We start from the raw sequence: 24,836 nt of genomic DNA, 5'->3' as shown, positions 1-24,836 counted from the left end.
GTTTTCACTGATGTCTTGACAGACAAAACACTTCTTATTGTTGCAGCTTGTCCTTTTTGCACTGGTGTAACACACGGAAATAGTGGCAATGACAGAAATTATTATTCAAGATACGAGTTCACAAATTCTTTAAAGCAAACTTTACAGAATTAGTACATTCAACAGAAAGTATCACCAAATTTAATTCAGTTTAAGGAGGCAAAGAGGCAGTGTCCATCTGGAAAGTGGACATGGTGTTTCATTTGGATACTTAATTATAATTAAAAGTGTGTCAGTAAGAAATAAACTTAGTCTTTAAGATCTGTATTTTAAATATTTTAGGTGTATGTAAGAGAAATATTGTTATGGTTTCCCCTTGCACCAGAACGGTAATGCTGTTATCCTCAGAATAGGTGACTCAAATACAATCCTGAGCAGGTAGTCCATGCTAAGTAATTGAATTTATTCCCCAAAGGAGACTGCAGGTGCCCAGTATAAATTTAGGCATGCACAAAGTGTCAGTATACTGTTTAATTTTCTTAGCATGAGCTAAGGTGACTTAATTTGAGTCAGTAGGTTGGATAATTTCAGTTTGAAATGCTACTGCCTTCTGTATTGTTGCACCCTGGGTTAAAAAAGCAGTACATTTAAGTTATATCCTGGTTCTTTTTTTGCCAACAGTCAGCCAGTGCAACTCAAAAGCCAGCCACCAACAGCCATACAAGCTTGCCAGCATGCTGCCCACAGCATATTGAAAACCCAAAGCTCCTGACAAGTAGGACACAGTTACAAAGCTAGCCAGTTATTTACATATTACTGTTCCAGAATTGTGGCAAATATCATCCACAGTGTTTACCACTTAGGCTAGTGCAATCGCTTTCTAATATACGTTGCTTTTAAGTGATTTTTTAAAACTACTACTTACTTTCATTTTGTTAACTTTTTATCCATGGCAGTCAAGATACTATGTGTTACATTAAAAATGACAATTTTAAACTTATGCCTTTTCTAGAATTCTAAAACATTCAAAGGATTATTTCATGTAAAATGTATATGATTAAAATTTGAGAAAATGAAACATTTCCTGTTTCTTTTTGTTTGTCCTTGAAATGAAAAACAGGAAGAAAGGGAATCATTATTTTAATAAATTAAAGGGAGTCAAGGTGCATCTCCTAAAAGATATGTTATTTAAGGAATGACTGAAATGAAATCACTAAAATCAGCACAATGAATTCAAGTGCTCTTCTGGTTTCAGCCAAGAGTATTCCCCAAGATGTTAGTACAGATTTTCAAAAAGACATGACTTTGTCCTAGTATATAGCACTTCAGTTTGGCTGGATTCTGCTGAGACTGAACATTATAAAGCTGGAAGGGACAGTGATTTATAAAGGCTAAATCTGGCAAATTAGAAGTGCTGGAAAATCATAGTCAAAATTGGAATAGGGCAGTTTAGGAATGTAATGGCTATTGGGAAATATATTTTTTAAAACTTATTACCCGAGTCTCAAAACTCTAAGAAAATTATACTGTCTAACTTCAGATATCACACTGCAAATTGTGTTTGGGTACAATTAAAGCTTTTCTTTTATTTAAGTGAAATGTTTTGGTTTTTAAAATACAAACTCTAATAATGAACTATTAAAAGTGTGGAAAGAACCACACATTTTTCTACAAAGTATGCATGCCCACAGCAAGTCACATTTCCAAGGATGTTAAAAACAATTTAACAGAGGTGCTTAGTGCAGAAGTCATAGAGAAAGGCAGAGATTAAACACAAAGAAGTGTAAACAGCTACCACATGCAAGGAAACTAGGTTACAAGAAACACAGTGGCAGGCATTCACCGATCACCAGGGAAAACAGGAAGTGAAAGGCATAGCAACCACAAGCCCAAAAGCAGAAAAGCGCATACCTTCAGCTTGGAATGAAAATCACGAGATTTCCTTCTGGCAAGAACCTGAATGTGACTAGACACCTGCAGGGTAGGGGAAGGGAGGGAAACAAAGGAAAAGCCTGTAACCATGGAGATGAAAAGCCCCCTACAACTGGGCAAGCCAAACGTACCTTAATGGCGGCTTGGATTTCTCGAACTTTCTTCCTTGCTAAGACCTGTATGTGACTAGACACCTACATTGTTCAGAGTTATTATAGAAAGGGAGGGGAGAAGGGGAGGGGAGGGAAAAAACACAAAAGAAACACACACACAAAATCAAATCATGATTTACAAAAAAAAATAATTAAAAAAGTTTATTTGGGGGACGTTGCTGTTAAGAAACCACCTTCCCAGCCGTTCACCCCACTTTTTGCTGAGAAGCTCACCAAGCACAGGGTCATCACTGCAGTGACAAAGGGAACAAACTTTCAGAGTACTTTTCCCACTCTCACGGGGAAAGTGGGGCATTGTCTGGAGTTTAAAAACAATCCATAAATGCTTTTCTTAAAATCTTCAAGGGTGCAGCTTTTTTATGATATATATATATATTTCCAAAAGCAAAACAAAAAGTTTAGTTAGCAAGGAGCAGAATTTAAGCATTAAAAAAGATGGAAGAAAAAAATATTTTAAATCCAATCAATTATTTCTATCCTGTTCCCTTACCCTCCTGCCCAGAAATGGGACTTGAAATTTAAAACACAGTATAAATAAAAACAAAAACAAGATTATTATTATAATGTAATGAAGTCTGAAAAAAGCATTGGAACAATTTAAAATGTGCATGGCCAGCCCCCCAAAAAAGTTTAAAAACAATATAGCCTCCTATTAAAAGCCAATTCTTTAACTATCAGGGTTCCCACATCCCTAAGAACAATCTGCTGATCAAGGACAATCTAGCTTTCTTAATTAGGAAAACCTTGAGTCTAGAACCACCAAGAAGGCCCTCATTCACTTCTCCTGAAGGGCATGAGATGAAAGCCCATCTGAACATGTAAGGGCATGGACAAGTTCGTATGAGAGAACACTACTGGTCAAAGAGTCAAGACAGAAACCATTTAGATTTTATAGATGAAAAGCAGCACTGTGGATTGTGCCTGAAGACAGAATAGTATCTGGAACTGTATAGAATTAGTGTTGCGTGTAGCCCTTCCAACCAGCAGAGGTTTCTAAACACTTTTGAAAGACAGCCCCATGTGGAGCCTACTAAAATAATCCACATGAAATGCAACTAAGGCACACATGGCTGTGACTACATATTTGGAATATGGTAAAAAGAGAAACAGAGTTGGCTGTCATCAGCAAAACAATTACATTGGATCTAGTTTAATGTATAAAAGCAGTCCTTGGTTATGAGCAAGATAGGTTCTGTATATTTGTTTTTAAGTTGCATTTGGATGTAAATTGGAAGAAGTACATTTTTAAAGTGTAATTTCAGCTGACTTTTTTTAGTTTTGGATAGCATAAGGAAGGGCTAATACCCTTTACGTCATATGTAAGTCAAGTGTTTCTAACTCTAGGACAGCCTGTACTCAATTGGTGATTCTATATTCTATTGCAATTGATGAAATGACATTAAACTTCACATAAACACTGCACATAAATATTTTAAACAGAGAGAAGAACACTGTAGTAACTGCTATGGACAATCTTACGAAATTCTTAGACAAGTGTCTCTCTTTTTTGAAGACTTGATAAAACAATTATGCAACACCACAATGGATGAGTAAGTAATAATGATTACATACCAGGGCCAGTTAATCGTTAATCTACATATATTCATTTGGCATCCTTAAAAATCAGAGTAATATACAGAGGAGACTATGTGAGACAGGCTAGTCTCCTAGATCATGATTATTGCATGATAATATTCTGTTCATTGATTTTTTTTAAGTGGCTTCCTTGGTTCATGTGGAGGAACCAATGAAGATTGCAAACTATGCAACTAGAAGAGGTCTCTACAGTCATGTTGGGAACACAAAAATGCTATTATAATGAAATGCATACAGGAAGAACAATCAAACAGTCATTTAAGGGTTTTACAGTGAAGTCCAATCAAATTGAAAAGTCTTGCTCTTTATAACAAGTCCTATTTTCTCTTTTATTATCTACTATAACTGTGAAGAAAGCATCAGTCACATATGTATGTCTTGGCTTTAAAAAAACCCAGCAGGTACAACAACTTTGAAGTAGAAAAAGTATATTATTATATAAGTAACTTGCAGACCAATGACTTGAAAAATAGTCTAGAGCAGTGTGTTCTCAACCTGTGGGTCCCTAGGTGTTTTGGCCTACAACTCCCAGAAATCCCAGCCAGTTTGCCAGCTGTTAAGATTTCTGGGTGTTGAAACAAAACATCTGGGGACCCACAGGTTGCGAACCACTGGTCTAGACTGAGTGACATGGAAGTAAATACATACAGTCCCAGAGTTACAAACATCCAACTTACAAACGGCTAAGAGTTAAGAACGGGGGTGAGACAACAGAAAGTGAGAGAAATCCACCCCTAGGAATGGAAATTCAATCCTAAAAGAGTTATGAGAAAAAGTGTCTTCACTGAAGCTTATTTCCACAAGAAGCCAATTTTTTCACAATCTAATTATCACAGGGACATAAAGTGAGGTGAAATCTTCTGAACAGGGGCACAGACAGCAAAACAAACACCAGAGGGATGTGAACCCTTCCCTATGCTGTCCAAAACTAAAATGATGATGATGATGATGATGATGATTTTACACACACACACACACACCACATGGCTAGAGTGCTACACTTTAAAAATATACCTATTCTGACTGAAATATGAATTCAAGTTAAGAGCAAACCAACAGAACCTATCTTGTTTGTAAGTTGGGGACTGCCTGTACCACAAAATAATTCTTCAGTGGAAGAAACGGAATTGTCTTCCCCAGTAATTCCAATAGAAATCAGAAGACCATGCTGAGGAATTAAGAATTCAACTTTATTCCCATGTTTCAAAAGATCATAATCTGAGCAGAACTGTGGATCCTAAGCTCAGCACTGGTGCACTTTAATATTGAGGATGACAAGCCACTTTAAAGTGCACATGTGTACAGTAACTTCCCATTCAACAAACATTCTAGGTCATATTTTTCCCTGTCTTCCCATGGTAGGCTTTAAAACTGGCCTCCTACAGAACTCTTCCTGTAGGTTGGCCGTTAACTCTTAGGAGGAGATAAGTGGTGTCAAGCTTCTTCTTTTTTTCAGAAGAAAAGTCCATGAAACTATGGCACACAATTCTAAAATGATTAAAGGATTCTTCAAAGTTGCCACATTAGGATGTCCTTTTCTCTCATTCCTCTTCAGGTCACATGTAAAACATAGGTCATTAAAAGTTTTGTTTATCTACTTTATCAATGCATTACATTGATTCTGTGTATTACCAGTATATTTATAGAGAATAAACTGACTACTGTAAAGTTTGCATTTCTGCAGAACATAGACTAGCAGTCACTGCATAATTCAAGGACATTACACAATTCTTTTTTTCCCCTGAGCACAGCTAATTGTTTGATTACTTCTTTCAAACGTGCATGAACAGTATTTCCACCTGTGCAGGCTTTTCTTCCGAATTTGAGAGGCAAACACATACAAGCAACGTGCAAAGAGAAGTTGAAACATTTTTGCTTAATGAAGGTAGAGGAAAATGCACCATGCAAAAGCAAAAACTCTATTTAATATGCAGGAACACTTACTAAATGTGGAGAACAACCTTTAGGGTGAAAGAGTGCTGAGTTACCTCTCACAAGAAAATTACTTAAAATATGAGCTATTTCAGTTATAGTTCCTAAAATAGTTTCATTTATTGCTTCCCTTGAATTAGAGACCCTGTGCAATTTCTTTTGGCAATAGCTCACAGCTCAGTGAAAAAGAACATGAGACAAATGGTCTGAATCACTTTAAGGTAGTTTCCCATATTCCTAACAGGAAATCTGAGCAGTGCATATGTTCATTTACATGGTTGAAGAAACTGATTCAACTCAGACATCACACCAACCAAAACATATAGTTGAAGTTCCAGATATATAAAGAAACCATATCCACAGCAGATAGAGCAACTGCTGTAAATAAGGTATGTCAACTGAGACACCAGTTTATGCCATAGCTAGGAGGAGTCATGGTTTGCAAATACACTTCATGTCAAATTTCCTTAACTGAATTGATATCTGAACCAAACCCAATAAAACAAATGCAGCACTATTGATACTTCCCCACCAAGAGAGAAAGAGAGAGAGAGGGAGGGGGGGGGTAATATTGTGCTAACACCATCTTTTAGGCCAGGAGTGTCAAAATCATTTTCACTGAGGGCCACATCAACCTTATGGTTGGCTTCAATGGGCCATTAAATACATGGATGGAGAATCCGTTGACACAAAGGGCCAATGATATTTTTTATATAAAGATCAGTTGTCTTCAGTTGTTATCCAATATTACTGAATGGCAACTCCCATTACTTTTTTAAAAATATAATCTTTATTGAAAATGTAACTTTCTTTTACATAAAAATATTGGGGATTGGGAAAAGAGGGAAGGATAAGAGGAAGGAAAAGGTCTGGGTAAAATTGGGAGGGTGGGGTGGAAAGGAGGGAATGGGAATGGGGAGTGCAAGACTCTCATTACTTTTGATTATCCGCCATGAGGACTGGGAATACTGGGAATTGCAATCCAACAGCATTTGTGGCTCTGAGGTTAGGGAAAGGTTAAAGGACATTTTAAAATCAAGCATCATATACACAACTCTTGTATCTAAATTCAAAGCCCATTATCCTGACTAAACAGAACAAACTGCAGCCTTCTGGATGTTACTCTATCACAACTCTCATCAGTGACACTCTGGCACTTCAGTTGTGAATTGATGGCAGCTAGTTTTATTTACAGATGGTCTGTGTTTTTAAAATTGTGCTATTTTATTTTATATTATATGTGTTGATAGTGGTTGTTTTATAATGTATATGTGATATTGTTTTATACTCATGTACTGTTTATGTTATAAGTTGAACCTTGTAGTCCCTTTGGGGAGATGGTGGCGGGATATAAATAAAGTTTATTGTTACTATTTATTATTAGCTTTAGTTGTGATGGCTAATGATGTCATGATGTCTAATACAACAGTTGTAGTCCAGGATCTGGAAAACCACATAAAATGACATGGTGGGCTGGAGTTGGGGTTTGACACATGTGTCTTAGGCAAATATAAATAATGTGTATGTCTAAATGGCAGAAAGAGATATTTGTATACAGGCAGTGCCCAAGTTATGAACAAGATAGGTTCTGTAGGTTTGTTCTTAAACTGAATTTGTATGTAAATCAGAACAGGTAATTTTAAACGTGTCACTCTAGCCACATAAACACACATACACATACATAAATGCATGCTTTGGATAGCATAGGGGTGATTGTTTTGCTGCCTCTGCCCCTTGTTCAGAGAATTTAACCTCATTTTCTGTTCCTCTGATAATTGGATTTTGGAAAAAAAATGGCTTGCTGTGGAAATAAGAATTGGTGATAAAGCTTCAGTGGAGATACCTTTTCTCCATGATAATCATTTCAGGAGTAATTTCCCTTCTCAGGTGAGGATTTCTCTCACTTCCTGTTGTCTCACTCCCGTTCTTAACTATGAGTCATTTGTAAATTTGGATATTTGTAATATAGGCCTGCCTGTACTTAATTTGAGTTGTTATGTATCTCATGCTCAGTTTTCAAAAACCGTATCAATGAAAACATCCTAACGTTCCCTGAGCTTTTCCAATTTTTTGCCACTTTCAGAAATATCTAGGTAATAATAGCTATATGCAATAATAAACATTAAATGTGCTTCTTATTATTTGTTTGTTTTAGATACAAAGCAATAAGAAAAATGCAACTTTGTTGCTACTACATGATCTTTCAGCAACATCTGGCACCATTGATCAGGATGTACTCCTAGATCCTAGTTTATGGATGGGTATTATAGAGTTGGAGGAGATCACAAGAGTCATCGAGTTGGAGGAGATGTACTCCAGCATTTCCACTCCTACCTACAAAGGCTTCAAAGAACAGCATTGGGAATCGTTTTCTTGGCCCCCTGGCAATTGTCCTATAGGGCATTGCAGAGTACCATCTTGTCTTCAGTGCTGATTAATATATGCTTAGAGCCACTGGAAGCAGTTATCAGGAAGTCTGAAGGAGTGTGCCACCAATATTCTGATGACTCTCAACTCTATTAGATCTACACTCAACATAGTCATACAAATGCTGGACTCACTGGTTGATTGGATGAGAACCGGTAATCCATGGCTAAATGCTGGCAAGGCATGGGCCTTGTGCAGTTTTCATGCCTGGAAGAAAGGTAGATGCTGGCTTGTTCTGGTTAACATATTTATTTATTTATTTATTTATTTACGACATTTATATGCTGCTCTTCTCACCCTGAAGGGGACTCAGTGTGGCTCACAAGTAAAAAGTAAATACAATATATTATATTATTACCATAGCACAATATTAATATTATATATTACATTGTACTATAACATTATACTATAATATTATTAGCAATATTACATTTAATATAAAATATATAATTATAATATCATATTATTAGTAGTAGTATTATATTGCATTACATTGTAATGTTATCAATATTATATGTACATACAATATATTATATTATATTACATTATAAGCACAGTGCAGGAGACAAGATTGAACTGCTTTCCTGGCTCCTCTCTTCACTCTGATCTCAGAGCAGCGGTTGGTGCTGGGGGGGGGGGGGGGGGGGCTCCTAACTGATGACACTGGAGGCAAGATGGAACTGCCTTCCTGGCCCCTCTCTTCACTCTGATCTCAGAGCAGTGGTTGGTGCTGGAGGAGGGGGGGGGGGGGTCCCAACTTTCCTGCATTGCATTCTGTGTAGATTTGACTATTTTAAACTATATTGATATACACAACTTTGCAATTTATTTGCAAACATAGCTATATGCAAATAAATGTATATAGAAGAAACCCTATGGTGAAAAATGAAATGACTTTTCATTATCTCACAATTCTGGAATGTTCACCACAAGCTAAAATGTCCTCTTTAATTTAGCTCTGGGCATGTATAATGGAACTCTACATATTCAAGCTCTCTGCACATGTGCAGTGGTACTTTGTTTCCAGAATACACTACAAAAAGGTTTATGATGTGAAAAAGCTCCCCCCGCCCCCAATACATTATCCTCAAAATGTGTGATAGGGGGGAAATTTGTTTTGTATTCATTTTAAATGTACCTTTCCATTCCAAAAATCAAAGACCTACATTTATTCCCAGCAAAGGTAGGAAAGGGGTAGGAAATCTTTTGTTGTCCAGCTCTTGCCAGACTCCTACTCTTCCCTGATCATGGGAGATTAGAGTTCACAAATGTTTGGAGGACCACACCTGGTCTAGAATTTCCTAAGAAAAAACAGATCATGAGCACTTAGAATAATATAATCCTATAATTGGAAGAGACTTCATGGGCCATCCAGTCCAACTCCCTGCCAAGAAGCAGGAAAATTGCATTCAAAGCACCCCTGATAGATGGCTATCCAGCCTCCACCACACTTCGGGGCAGAGAGTTCCACTGTTGAACACGTCTCACAGTTAGGAAGTTCTTCCTAATGTTCAGGTGGAATCTCCTTTCCTGTAGTTTGAATCCATTGTTCTGTGTCCTAATCTCCAGAAAACAAGTTTACTTCCACTTTGATCCCAGTTTGCAGATTTATATAACAATCCATTAAACGCTTGTTTGGGCCTAAACAAGAATCTTTTCTCCCTGCAATTATATGGCTGCTGGTTACAAAAAAGATATATACCTTTTAAACCCAAATTTGACACAACTGATTTGAATATTGCAAATTATGTTGCTATCTTATTAAAAATCTAAAAGCCTAGAAGAAGAATAAAGTTGACTTGCGTATTGCCATCTCTATCTACCTTGTCTGGAAACATTTTCAGTGTCAAAGATCATGCAGGAGGTACAAAAAAGCACCTCTTAGCGGAATCTGGGTAGGTTCTTTGTTTGAACATTTCCAGCTGCATCTTCTAGTTTCTGTTTGCCTCTGCCAAAAAAATCAGGTGGGTGACCTTCTTTCAAATGGTTTGAACAAAGGAGGACTTCGAGAGAACATGTAACCTTGGGCTCTGCCTAGCCTAATAACTTTGCACTAGGCAGTATAAATTATTTTACTGAGAGAAATATTCATTTTGATGCCTTTTCATAATGTTTTTAGTTTTCAGACACTAGATTCCCTTTTTTTTCCAAATGCCTTGAAGGCTCTGATTTTCTTAAATGAAATCCAATTTACTCATGTCTCAAAGCCTCTTAGTCATTTCCGTTACTGGGGTCAGGTTACCAAGTTTGCTCATCAGATATTACTGGGATTCCTCTCAAGGCGATCTGTGCACTCCAATCGAAATAAAGAACTAGGTGCATTTGTTTACTATAGTTCCCAAATATATTGCTTAGAATGGTTTGACTTTTTTGGAAGTTGTACAAATGGTTTGGAACAAAATAAGACCTTAAGAAGCAACCATTATATGTGTTCGGTCCATCACAGCTACTAATCATCAATTTCATTTGAATTTTATTCTGAAATTAACTGATTAACATTTCCAAGCTTTTCGCCAATATAACAGAATTTTTAAAAGTGTTTGTTGTTTATAACAAAAAGTGAGGGAACCTCTGTCACTGAAGTGATGAACAGCACAAACAACAGGATTTTTGAAAGCAGATCCAAAAGACTAAATAGGCAATATAGTATCTAACCACTGCTGAAGCAAAGCAAGCCACTGCAGCCAAGACCACGACATTTTGTGATTTGCTGACATGCTCATTTTATGCCGTTCATCTTACCTGTTTCCTGGTCCTTGTCTTTCCCGTTCTAAGTTTGATATATCTGGCTATCAGTTCATTCCTACCTGAAAGAAATACAAATTTATAATGAAGACTAAAAGTAGCAATTCGGCATTGTATCAATGTCAAAACTGCATGAAATGAAAATATAAACTTGAAGTAAACACAATATCTAATAAAAATAATGTTTCAGGTACATATTTCAAGGAAAAGGTCGACATTGTGTGAGCAGACATCTGCTTGTGCAAATGGATTTCCCTTAGAATTATAGATTCAGAGAGTTGGAAGAGACCTCGTGGGCCATCCAGTCCAACTCTCTGCCAAGAAGCAGGGAAATCGCATTCAGAGCACCCTTGACAGATGGCCATCCTTCTCTTCTACTACTCCACGCTGTTCTCCCCTCCCTGAATGCAAATTTCTCAAAATACAGTAGAATTTCATTCTAAAATTGTATTACAATCTAAATACCAAAAGACACTGGCATGTGCAATGAGATTCAAGAAAAAAGCATTAAAATAGAGAAAAAACTCAAAAGATAATTTCAACATCCATTATATTCAGATTCTGGCAATCTAATGATAGAAACTTGCAATACATATGCAATCTAACACTAAATTTCTTCTAGAGGCCACAATCAGGACCAATTAAGAAAGACATGCTTGTGTATCCGTCCTCCATCTCTCTTCTGTGAGAAAAGGATAACAAAACCTCAACATCTGGAAATGTAACTATTTCCCAAAGATTTTGGAAATAATAATTTCAAACTCCACAATGTATTGTTAATTTCTCATAGTGCTATGTTGCCCAGAAAGAATGTACACAAGAAGAAAAGCAGTAAAATGGGCATTAAGTCCATTTCAAAACTCTTCTTCCAACACAAAACTCCACAAATGAAAATACAAATGTTCAACGAGAGATGGGGCAGACACATTTCATTCATTCCTTCTGTAGTATGAAGAAAGCAGGAAAGGAAACCACAGGCCTGATATCTATTCTCAGTCTCTCCTTAAAGAAACATGTAAAAAATATTGTTCAGACTGTGTCTTAATCCTTGACAGAAAGAGACATAAGAGATACTTTGAAACAATGGATTTCATTCATTTATTTATTTGAAACACTTCTATGCCACTTTTAAGACCAAAAGACATATCAAGGCAAGCTGCAAAATAAATAAAACCCCATACAACAATAAAATTGCAATGATAAATGAGAATGATAAATAAAAAATAAACAATTACTTTATTATTATTTTATTTAATTGATACATTTAATGAATACCAGCAATAATAGCAAACCACCATTGTAACACACTATTAAAATTTAATATATTTGTAGCTAAACACTAGGCCTGTTCCCATAATATGCAATCAAGAAAATGCCAAAGAAAACAGAAGTCGCATTATGTATGGCCTAGTGCAACCTCATTTCTTGGGTCACTTGTATATAACTATGTGTCCTGTCACTTTTGAATCCTCAATATGGTCTGTGTAGAAGGGATGAAGAAGACACACTTTGTTTGGTAAATAGGATGTTTTCCTGTTTGTCACAGAACTTCATCCTCTGGGATCATATTCAGGATGTCTAGAATATCTTCCATTCCTATTTCAGCCTTTTCCATACAAGATCTTTTCTTTGAAAACCTGACAAGAGTTAGTAGTACCAGACATGTACTGCAGACAAGCAAGCTTTATGCTCACTTGTGCTTGGCAGCGTCATATGCACAGTAAATACCAAGAGAAAAGGAGAGCCAGGTAAAAACACCATGTTCAGGCTACTCCCAGGTGAAGAAGATTCATAGTCCACACTACAATAGTTATTTAAAACCAACTGTCCTCCATGATACTTATGGGTGAGAAGTAGAAACTGGAGAAGGGCTCATTACAAATCTACTTATGAAATCAGCTCAGACTTTCATCATTTTGAATGGTCCTCTTCTAAAGGGTTAAATGAGTTTAATAATCTCTACATACGGGATACTATTTTTGATTTTTTTGATCTTGCGAATCCAATATACTGTTTTTGCCCTCAACCTCTTCTTTTATTTTCACACTCACATCATGGGTTCTTTTTCATGGTTTTAATTTTTAAACAGAAAGCTTTTGATTAAACTGTTGCAAGCTACTTCAAGGATTTAGACAAGAAAAATCATTTCAACTAAAGTGGTAATCCAAGAATGAACTTTTCCATACTCAGAATTTTACTAAAGACTGACATCAGATTTATTCAGGAGAGTAGGAATCGTGTGACTGTTGCTTGAAATCCTCACTCAGAGCTTGTCAATGTTTTCATAGCTTTTTAATACAAAATTCAGTGGCACTTGGAGCAGTGGTGTCCAAGGGCTTTCCCGCAGCAGCAGACTTTCAAAGGGCACTGGAAACTCATTTTGGTAAGGTCAGAACACCCTCACCTTGGGCCTTTAAAGATTTCAGCATCTCAGAGCCAAATAAGACTGAGCTTTCAGTGAATATGAAGGAAAACACCTCTTCAAGCATTTCCATGTGTGTGTGTTGGAGGGAGGGCAGGGCAGGACGATGCTTTAAATCCAAATTAGCCAACAAGAAGCCTCTTGTAGATAAAAGTCAACAACTGATTAAACAGTTTCACCCACTAAATAAGACACCCGCTATTTAAAAGCTGGGGACCAAATCTATTTTTAAGCCCTTAAAAATATTACAGGCAGGTGTTAGGTCATCCCCATCATGGGTTTTGAGAAGAAGGCTTACAGGGAAAGGCGAGGGGGTGGGCTGGGGGACTGGGAGATGGCGCTTGCTTTCCTATGCAGGCAGCGTTTTGTTCAGACAAGCTTACTGCAGAAGGTCATGTGACATAGGCCAAATAAACAGCATCTGGGGATTTTCAATTACAGACCTTCACCCAGCATGCCTGCACTGTAATCTCTACCAGATGAGGCTCAGGCCTCACTATTTTCAATAATTCACACACTGTGTACACATAACATGACAATAAGGGCATTCATGCAACCGCCTGATTCGCACATCAAAGCTCCCAAATGGCCAGCTGTAAGCATGCTTACTGCTGAATAATTCATTCTTTTCACAGGCTTGAAAAAACGCTCAGCAGGACTTGGCAAGCTTGTGTTCTTTCCTGTGTGGTATGCTAAACTCAAATTTTGAAAGAGGTACAGCCTCACTTTAAAAAAAAAGGAAAGAAGGAAGGAAAGAGGAGAGGAACTAGGGATCCAACCATTTAAATACACATTTGCAATAATTCAAACAGTTCTTTAAAAACTTAAATTGATTTAAAACAGTCAGCTAAATTCCAAATGAGGGGGAGAGAGTGCAAGCTGATACAAAACAATACTCATGCTTCCAAAGCAGGTGTTCTTAATAGTTACAAAAAGAAAGAAAACACCTTGCTGCTGAAGGCTTCTCTCCTACATACATGACACACACACACAGAATTACCAGATAATAATTTTGCAAGTCCACCAAAATGTAATTTGCATATATCTAGTATTTTGTTCTAATATGCTATTATTGAAAAGTCTATTTTATATAAATATTAGTTGTGGAAGTTGGTGTAAATCATAATTAGGAGGCACTTTTCAAAATCCTGGACAGTTCACTTTTTGCTTCTGTTTCTTTCTCTCTCTTAATGAGATTTTTACAGGTATTTAAATATCATACAGCTCTAATGTTCATGGCAAGACAAGTAACCAAAGTAAATACATTTACAGTACTATGATACATTTGCTTTCCCAACTCTACAAGGCATGTTCTTTTAAGGCAATCCCTGCTTCATAATATCAAGTTTTCGTATCTGTCAATCAACACGACAACCAGCAGGCTCAACTAGTCCTGACCTCCCCTCGTAGCAAACACATGCTGCTTACCAGCTGTGGGCTGTGCATTTTTACACCCTTTTCCCTATCATTCAGAGTGGTTTCCTCTTAATCACAATAATCCTAAAAGTGCAAAAACATATCAATCGTCTTCTAAGCCCTGCCTACAAAAGGCCATCCATCCCTGTTTTTATGGGCATGTCCAGCAGTAGCTGATACTTCATTCAGCTGCAAATCCAATTTAGCAGTTACAAGAGGTTTAGCATCCCTGGAAAAATATTGGGTGTTGATCCTGCACAGTTAAATCGGCAATATCCTTTTGCCATATTGTGTTGCTTTTTTTTCTATCATATTTTCACTTCTGATGGATTTTCTCAGCCAAGATGACAGAATACTTGATTACTTCTGGACACTTTTGCCCTGACAGCAATTTTTAACAAAGATCAAAAATAATTTTCAAGTCTTACAATAGCTTGAAAGCATTCATAAGCTAAATACTACAATTGTAAGTAAACGGAAAGTTATGATACACGATTGTGTTATTTATGCCAAGTAAAAGCCATATATGTATATAAAATTTTAAAAAGAATGTACTCAAAATGTAATTTGTACACATTCATTTGTTCCTATGCCAAATATGATTTAGGATCCAAGATGACAAGAATAACAAGTTTTTGCCTTTACAGATTTGGATTAAAAAGCATCTCAGAAATATGCAGCTGAACAGTTTATGAAAAAGGACCAGCAGCTTTTTATAATCTTTGGTTTCAGACACTTTGTGGTGTAATCCAACAGAGAGAACTTAAAAACAGCAAAAATTAACACAAACACACTCACACACAAAGGAATCTACCACCGTTGCTCAATTTGTTGATTTCAGCAATTTGTCTTACAATATGCTATACCTTTCACAATGATGATACAATTCATGGCTCCAGAATCTCAATGACTGCAATCCAACACAATTTTTTAGCTGTACTTAAAACCATTGATTGGTTGGGCTTAAACTTTGTATTGGATTGTGGCTTTTGCAAATCCATTTTTGCAAAGAGAGATCGTTATTTCTCAAAATAAAAGGATTCACTAAATAATGGCTTAGAAGCATCTCTGCATCTATTACTGGTTTAGATTTTCCCCTTAGTGCTATTAGCCTCAGCAATGAAATACTTAGAATTTACAACCATGTTATGTAATGCCATTCCAAAGTTTGGAAGTTAATTTTGCAATTATGTACTTTGCAATGCAATGTCATCCCATTATGAAATTAATGCAAAATTAATGTCCATTTTGTGACATCTGAAAAGAGGAAAAATGAAAACACAAAATCTCCTAAACCACAGACTATGGTTTTGCAACTTTGTCATGCCCAAAGTGGACAAAATGATTGCAGAAACATGGAGTGCAAAAACATAATTGCTACCATTTTTATTGATATTGTGGTAGGCCAATAAATTGGTTAAATATAAATTTATATGCTGAGTTTACATAGTACTTTTCAAAAGTGCTGATTTACACCGAGTCCCAAGTTCTTTTCTGCCAAGAGTGAGAAGTCCAAATTGGACAGAAATCTTTCAAAAATGCAGACAATAGACTGGCTCATCTGTCATGCGTGATGGGTGAGTTAAGGGGATTAAAATCACTATTTGCATAATAATAGAGAAAAATTAGCAAAATAGAATTTCTCAGTAGGTGGCTTGAGTTCTATATCCACCACTGAAAAAGGAGGTGCTTTTAAAAGAATTACAGTTGGCTTACAATCTTCATTTGAAGAGGCTTCAGTCTAAATAATGTGATTAACTTTCCCAGGAAAGAATGAAGAAAGGTTAACTTGGATAAGTTTCAGATGGTCACGCAAACACATTTTGCATATTTTATTTATTTATTTATAACATTTATATGCCACCCTTCTCACCCCGAAGGGGACTCAGAGCATATACCTAATATTATAATTTTAAATAGTGATCCACGATATATATGATTTTGGGTAATGATTAACTGTCATGTTTGTATAACATTGTATCAACCTTCTCCACTTTATTACAACCCAATCTAGAAATGCCATAATTCTCAGACTTGGTAGCCAATGACAATGGGATATGTTGCCTACCATGGGCTACTAAATATGCTTCAGGATGCAGGTCTGATGACACTGCATCAGTTCTCCAAATCCTAGCTAATGACAACCAGTTATATATAGGAAACATGCATGAGGCATATATCTGGTTCTCTTACAAATCTGAGTTATGCTGTTGTGGTTTGAAAATGTTGGGGAGAGACCACATATTAAAGCCAAATAACAGGGACATCTATTTACCTCTCAACAGGGGTTTGCCCCAAGCACAGTCAGACCATTGTATGCTAATCAAGGTGGTCAGCTGAAACATTCACACCTGGCTACAGTAGAGTAGAGTCCTTTGTCTCACCCTGGTCATTCCACAGATATACAGGGTTAGTCAAAATGCATAGGCCAATAAGCCATTCAATTGAATGGCTTATTGGCCTATGCATTTTGACTAACCCTGTATAAACCCTTTTGCCTAGTTCCAACAGACCTCACTACCTCTGAGGATGCTTGCCATAGATGCAGGCGAAACATCAGGAGAGAATGCCTCTAGACCATGGCCATATAGCCCGAAAAAATCTACAACAACCCAGTGATTCCGGCCATGAAAGCCTTCAACAATACATTAAGTCAATCTCTTTTTTGAAAAAATTAAAAATCTAAGTTTTTCTTGCTTGTTTTTAAAATCCTCACTTGAATAAATTTAACTAATCAACTCCTTTTAAATGGTATGCCCAATTAAAACTAAGATGACTCATTTGTGAGTAGAAATATGTACTGCTATGTTATATCTCTAGACAGTTTTTGTCAGTGTAGCATTACAGAGTACCTACAATTGTGCAACACCCCAACATTATTTTGGTACCTTTTTATTTTTTCAGCATGTAACCTATCATTCAAACTATGCACTATCTGACCTGCCCCACAGCTTTTTGCATTTCACATCAGAGGAGGCAATGGTAATTACAGTGCTATTTGCAACTATGCCATAATCAATTCAGCACAACACCATTGTCTTCCAAATGCAAACATCTTTCAATAATAGTTTTAAAATCAGAAAGAGCTATTATGTTTTGTTTAGACCAATGAGAACTATAATGAGTTTTAGGAACAGCCCAGTTCTCCCTCTTTTTACATACCTTCCCCAATTATTATTTTTAAAAAGCTGTACTCAAATGCTAGAATGAAATTATGTTTTCTATGCCAAAGATCATATTTTAGTAAGAAAGCAGATTATTTAGCATTAGTTATTTGGGGCATATGGAAGTCTATCCACCAAATATATACTGTGATAAAGATATTTTGAATTAAGAGCAGGTGCACAGAGACATTTAAACTCATATTGTGTTATGCAAGAGGCCTGGAGTCGGATTACACACGATAAGTTCAGAGGGCTAACAAGAGCCAAGCGGAAAGCATTTAAGCAATGTATGGAGAATTTTTACATATCCAATCTTATACTGGCTTCAGGAGCTGAGTGAGACAAAGTTTATTTTGTCAGCACACAATTTCTGGAGCTGCTTTATCCAGGAGTGTGGTTCCAATGAAAGTAGTAAAAAAAATTCCCCTGTTTATGAACCCACAGATTCACAGATAAACTCTTCAGAATGGAGGGAACTTAGCATTCTGTTACAATTTCAAGTACACAAATACTTTGTGAAAAAAGCGATAATTCTCTGCTTATGTATCTTTGACACCCACCATTCAAGACTTTCTTTTACCATCTAAGGAAAACAGTTTCAGCTGAGAAATTTAGACATACTATTCTGAATGAACTGGATGAGTTTGATTCTTTACCGAACACTTGAGCACAACCAGTGGGTGGAACACAGACAGAAGAGGAAAGGAGTGGAAATGTAACATATAAGGAATATGATCACTGACAGACTACTTTTGTCTTGCTGGAAGAACAGCACCTGCCTTAATTTCAGACAGATAGAAAGCAGGGCTTCACTTCCACGGACGTGGACAAGATCTTGGGAGAAATGAAGGTGACCACTTGCTCACTAGACCCTTGCCCCTCCTGGCTAATAAAATTGGTTGGGGGGGGGGCTGCCAGAGTGGGTGAAGGTGCTGATGAATGCCTCTTTAGCACAAGGCGTAATGCCAAGTATTTTCAAGGAGGCAGTAGTAAGACCCCTGTTGAAGAAACCAGCACTGGATCCCACTCAACTTAAGAACTATAGGCCAGTATCAACTCTACACTTTTTGGGCAAGGTTCTGGAGAAGGTGGTGGTCTCACAACTCTAAAGGTTTTTGGATGAAACCGATTATCTAGATTCATCTCAATTTGGTTTCAGGCCTGGATATGGGACAGAGACAGCACTGGTCACCTTGGAGGATGAGCTATGAAGAGAACTTAATAAGGGGAGTGTGTCTCTACTTGTTCCCCTGGACCTCTCAGTAGCTTCCGATACCATCGATCATGGTATCCTTCAGGGCCATCTGTTTGGGATGGGGCTTGGGTCCACTGTGCTACAATGGCTCTGGTCCTTTCTGGAAGGTGATAAGCAGAAGGTAGAGCTGGGGACTCCTGTTCAACTCCCCTCCTTGGCCAGTGGCCTGTGGTGTCCCTCAGGGTTCAATTCTGTCCCCCATGCTGTTTAACATTTACATGAAAGAAATCTTTGGGAGAGATCATCCAGAGTTTTGGAGTTTGGTGTCAAATTTATGCAGACAACACCCAACTCTATTACTCCTTTCCACTGAATGCCAAGGATGCCATTCTGTCCCTAAACCAGTGCCTGTCAGCAGCGATGGACTGGATAAGGACTAGTAAGTTGAAATTAAATCCAGACAAGATAGAGGCACTCCTGGTCAGTTGGAAGGTGGAACAAGGTGTGGGATTACAGCCTGTGTTGAATTGAGTCACACTCCCCCTGAAGACACAGGTCCACAGTCTGGGCGTGATCTTGGACTCATTGCTGAACCTGGAACCCCATGTGTCGGCGGTGGCCAGGAGCACTTTCACACAATTAACACTTGTGCACCAGCTGCACCCATACCTAGAGACACCAGACTTGGCCATGGTAGTCCACGCCTTAGTCACATCCCACCTAGACGACTGCAATGCTCTCAATGTGGGGCTGCTTTTGAAAATAGTTCAGAAGCATCAGTTGGTTCAGAGATCATCAGCGAGATTACTAACTGGGGTTCCATATAGGGAGAGATCCACTCCCATGTTGTGGTAGCTCCACTGGCTGGCAGTCTGCTTCTGGGCTAAATACAAAGTGCTCGTCATTTAAAGCCCTAAATCGCTTGGGTCCAGGCTATTTGACTATCAGCATCTCCTCCCACAAACCAACTCAGGCACTGCGGTTATCGGAGGAGGCCCTGCTCTCAGTCCCACCCCCCCATCTCAAGTATGACTGGTGGAAACAAGAGAGAAGGCCTTCTCCATTATCGCCCCCACTTCTGGAACTCCCTCCCTAAAGAAAAAAAGCTGCCCCCTCCTCTCCTTCCAGAAACAACTGAAAACCTATTTTTGCTCAGTAGCATTAAATGAAGAGAGACTACCACCATACAGCAGACTGGAAATTATCAATGTATGCGGGCCTTGTTAGACCATATTAGCCAATTTAACATCCCTGGCCACACAATCAAAGCATACATCTTTGAACCTTCATTTGGTTTTGTAAAGTAATTCGGATGTCTTATGTTCACTTTTTATGTTTGTTATAATTTTCAATAGACTATGTTTTTATCTGTTGTAGATGTCATGTTTAGCTGTCTTTTTGTGTGGGGTTATTCTGGGTTATTACACTTGCACTAATTATTGTTGAGGCATTGAATGTTTGCCTTTTTGTTTGTTGGAATCCACCCTAAGTCCCCTCTGGGAGACAGAGCAGAATATAAATAAAGTTGTATTATTATTATTATTATTATTATTATTCCCAATACTTTGAAACAGCAAAACAGCAACCAAGGAAAGAAAGTGATACTGTTGTATCTCCTCTGACAGCAACATGCAGGTGTTGTCCCCCCTTTTTTTAAGGCAAAGAAAGAAAACCATGTCTAGGTCGGTGCCACCTTCCTGAATGTGAATGTTTATGTGTTTTCAGGCTACCTCTTGACTTATGACAACCACATGAATTTCATATAGTTTACTATACAGAGTAATTAAATGTCTTAGATGACATTTTTCTGCCTGTTCACAAAATACACAGCTCCTACAGGATCTGTCAACAAAGGTACACATCAAGGCTATCTCTGGGCTGAAATTTCCACTAGGCAAAATGGTTTACAATTCTTCAATTTACATCACATTGATGGACACATTACTGGTATCAAGCAATCATCGTGTGATTGCTGTGCAGTGGGATCATGCTTTTGGTTTTATCACCTGTATTTTCAGGAAGGGAAAACTATATTCTCCCCTTCAGGTCGCCATATTTTTCCCCTTCATGCAAATATAGTGTGAAGAGGTCAGAAGTAAAACTATGGGAGATTGCAAAATGAGGGCACTGTCCTCCCAATTAAGAATTCTATCCCCAATGACCTTTTTTCAGCATTGCGGATAGTATGACTTTGAAAACAATTCACACCTAGAGCTCATGACTTCTGCATTCTCATTCCCTTGATAACTTTGCTCCTTTTCTATGGATGCCTGAACTGTATTTCTAAATCCTTAACTGAAGCTTTAAGTTGATGCAATGCTAGAAAATTGGGCACTGCTAAAATTTTATAGAGTTGTGCAATTCCTATTCCAAGGCTGGAGTAAAAATTGCTGGATGAAACATTAACAACCTTAGATATGCAGATGATACTACTTTGATAGCTGAAAGTGAGGAGGAGCTGAGAAGCCTCATAACCAAGGTGAAAGAAGAAAGTGTAAAAGCTGGGCTGTAAAAACCAAGATTATAGCAACCAAAATGATAACTGGCAAATAAAGGGAAAAAACATGGAGGCTGTGACAGACCTTTTATTTCTAGGCACAAAGATTACTGCAGATGCAGACTGCAGCCAGGAAATCAGAAGATGTTTACTTCTTGGTAGAAGAGCAATGACCAATCTCAATAAAATAGTGAGGAGTAGAGACATCACACTGGCAATGAAGATCCGCATAGTTAAAGCAATGGTAATCCCTGAAGTAACCTATGGATGTAAGAGCTGGACCATAAGGAAGGCTGAGTGAAGGAAGTTAGATGCTTTTGAATTGTGGTATTGGAGGAAAATTCGGAGAGTGCCTTGGACCACAAAAAGATCAAACCAGTCCCTACTCCAGGTAATAATACCTGACTGCTCACTGAAAGGAAGGATATTAGAAGCAAAGATGAAGTACTTTGGCCACATAATGAGAAGACAGGAAAGCTTGGAGAAGCTAATTATGCTAGGGGAAATGGAAGGAAAAAGGAAGAGGGGTCAACCAAGGGCAAGATGGATGGATGGTATCCTTGAAGTGACTGGCTTGACCTTGAAGGAGCTGGGGGTAGTAATGGCCAACAGGAAGCTCTGGGGTGGGCTGGTCCATGAGGTCAAAGGAAGTCGGAAGTGACTGAACGAATAAACAATAACAAGCAATTTTTGAGAGCAATGCATTTGCTCTTTCCCAAAGACTCTGATAGGATATTTTCTCTGAATCTGACTGCTTCTACTAGAATCAAGTAAGAAACCCCTTCTAAGACATTTAGGATTCCAGAGAGAGCAGTACCAGAAGCAGGAGAATAAGAAAGTCCCAGTTTCATTGGTGCTGGATGAATAGTTGTCCTGTGGACACAGGAATCTTTTTCTAAGGTTCAAGGTAATGTGAGATAATGAGAGTGCAATGTTTTTAGCATGAAAGCTTTCTTTGGCATTTTGAAAGAAGAGACAATTGATGGGAATCAGAGGAAACTTCTGTACAGTGCAACTGCTCCTGTAGCATCTTCCAAAGACATAGCTCAAAAGACTGAACAGATTAATTCTGCCATCCATATCACATAGCTATATTCCACTTACATTCTCCACAACATAACTATCATAACTTGATGGCTTCAGCAGACAGTGGCTTAAAATCTTGACAGCAGCAACTCATATTTCAAGATGGTAAGAGGATTCCATTTCAGAGTTTAGAAACACAACATGATAGCAACAAGGGCAATGATTCTTGGATGGGTCAGGAATTTGTGATCACGTATTTGCCAAGCTGTTATAATGATAGGAGTTAACTTGAAATTTATGGAAGTAGATATTTAGGCATACTCACATGCACATATAGGGTTTTAGACAATGCTTGATAAAAATAGATGCCAGATATAAAATAGATCAGTGCACATTGCACATAATGTGATTATGGGGACTTCAGCCTTGAGGGATTCCAAAAAGGTTCAATCCATAGTGCCTTAACCTTGATGGATTATTTCACCATCCTTCTATTGATGCTAATTCTGTATGGATATACTGGGAAGCGGTGGGCACAGGTGTAAAGAGAGATATCTCTGGGTATTTGGATGAAAAGAGTTGACTAGTAGGTGGTTGTCAAGAATGGTCAAGGGCACTAAGTAAACAAAAGGGACATGGTATTTAAAAACAATCAGTGACAGTAACATTTTCAGTTATGTTGAAAAATTCATGGCAGTGGTCTCTTTGTTTATGTACCAGAGTTGGTGGCTTGCATGCCAGATGGACTATGAACAGGTTTTGATCTGAACTTTAAAGGACTTATTCAAAGGCTGTGTTGTATTTTGGTGCATGGCCATTACATTTACCATTTAATACATTTCCTGAAAATAATCTGAGACAGCATTTGCAAAATGCTAAAAGTTAACTTCACTGTTCCATGACATTAAAATAAAGAACAATATATATATATACTAAAAGAGAGTTACAATCAATTGTTTAATGTTCATAATGGAATTTCAACACCTAAAATCCATTTTAGCCCTATACTCCTTCATATATACAATTTCTTTAAGAGGTTTAAAGCACATTGCCATAATTTTTTCCTTATCCTTGCAAACCATATTCACACCATTAACTTTCTGCATCAATGTTAAAATTCCAAAGAAGGTATTTTCCCAGCAATTTCCACCTCCATATTAAAGCTGTAGTCCATTTATTTTTCACAATCATTGACATTCATTACACCATAATTTTAGATTAATTAACTTTCCTAGAAATATGTCAACTAATGATTGTGTGTTTCTAGATAATCTGTCTACTAGATAGATTTACACATCTATCTATCATCTGTCTATCCACATACAAGCACACACACACACAGTTACATGTATCCTTAAGTAAAATGGAATGTAATTTGGCAAGGTAGAAGGTATGCTTTGAATGTTTGTTTGTATTTTAACCTCATGTTCAACCACTAATATTTGACTGAAGCCTCTCAGGTAGCAGGTGGAAAAATTCTCTGGACTAGAGAAATCATTTATCTAAATAACTACAAGGCAGGTTTTGTATGACATACAACACTACACATGGGAATCTTTGCACATTAAATCTCATCTATATCGTGCCATTGGCAACATGTAAGAGTGCATTTTAAAGAATCCGTTATGCTCATTCTAAATTTATTTCATATAGAAGATATTTAAATTCCATCTATGAAATTAGGTTCCAAAGTTGTTGTTCTTCCTATCAAACCAAATATGTTTCAAAAAAATACATGGGAGAAGAAGAACACACATTTTGAGAGAGAGTCTTTATTTACTGGGACAAAGATTGACTATCTAAAAAAGAAAAAAAATGTTTATCCAAAGGAAAGCACAGAATACTTCCCCTGCTTTACTTCAGTGACTCTCAAACATGAGTACAAGATGCTGTTGGATTTAGACTCTTAGAAGCTCCTTCCAGCATGCCCAACCATCAAAAATTTTATAGTCAACAACTGAGGGAATCCAAATTTGGAAACCAAAACTCTCAGTACATTCAACTCAGAAGATTGATAGTGGGAAGTGCACCAAAAATACGCAGGAAATGGAACAGATGGGAAAATCAAAATATTAGTGGATCAAATCTGCCCCACCGAGTATCATGAATATATGTTCTTTGTAAAAAAAAAAAAAGTACAGGTCAATCCCTAGGGGTTTTCTAAAAGAGTAGCATTATGTGATGCTAGTGCTTTTGAGAATATAGTAGGCCTTCCAATTTTGTGGGGTTAGGGTGCAAGAACGTGGGAAACCCTGTTTTTTTAATATATATATATATATATATATATATATATATATATATACACATATACATATACATATACATATATATA

General features: G+C 37.4%; 1 protein-coding gene across 10 annotated transcripts in view; it reads right to left on the bottom strand.

Annotated features, from left to right (window-relative positions):
- The window catches only part of TEAD1 (TEA domain transcription factor 1), a 205,348-nt gene that overhangs the window by 52,067 nt on the left and 128,445 nt on the right, over positions 1–24,836 (bottom strand). For 3 of the 10 annotated variants that reach the window (XM_067462667.1, XM_067462668.1, XM_067462671.1), the window contains exons 3-5: positions 10,782–10,846; positions 2,043–2,105; positions 1,891–1,953 (exon numbers count right to left, since the gene is read on the bottom strand). In XM_067462667.1, coding sequence (XP_067318768.1) covers positions 1,891–1,953; positions 2,043–2,105; positions 10,782–10,846 — 191 coding nt within the window. The remainder of the gene's footprint in view (positions 1–1,890; positions 1,954–2,042; positions 2,106–10,781; positions 10,847–24,836) is intronic. The other 7 variants (XM_067462670.1, XM_060766811.2, XM_060766823.2 and 4 more) reach the window with 3 other exon arrangements.

Source organism: Anolis sagrei, chromosome 1, assembly GCF_037176765.1.
Source record: "Anolis sagrei isolate rAnoSag1 chromosome 1, rAnoSag1.mat, whole genome shotgun sequence".
In the NCBI taxonomy this organism is placed as follows: Eukaryota; Metazoa; Chordata; class Lepidosauria; order Squamata; family Dactyloidae; genus Anolis; species Anolis sagrei.
This window is presented reverse-complemented; position numbering and strand designations above follow the sequence as displayed.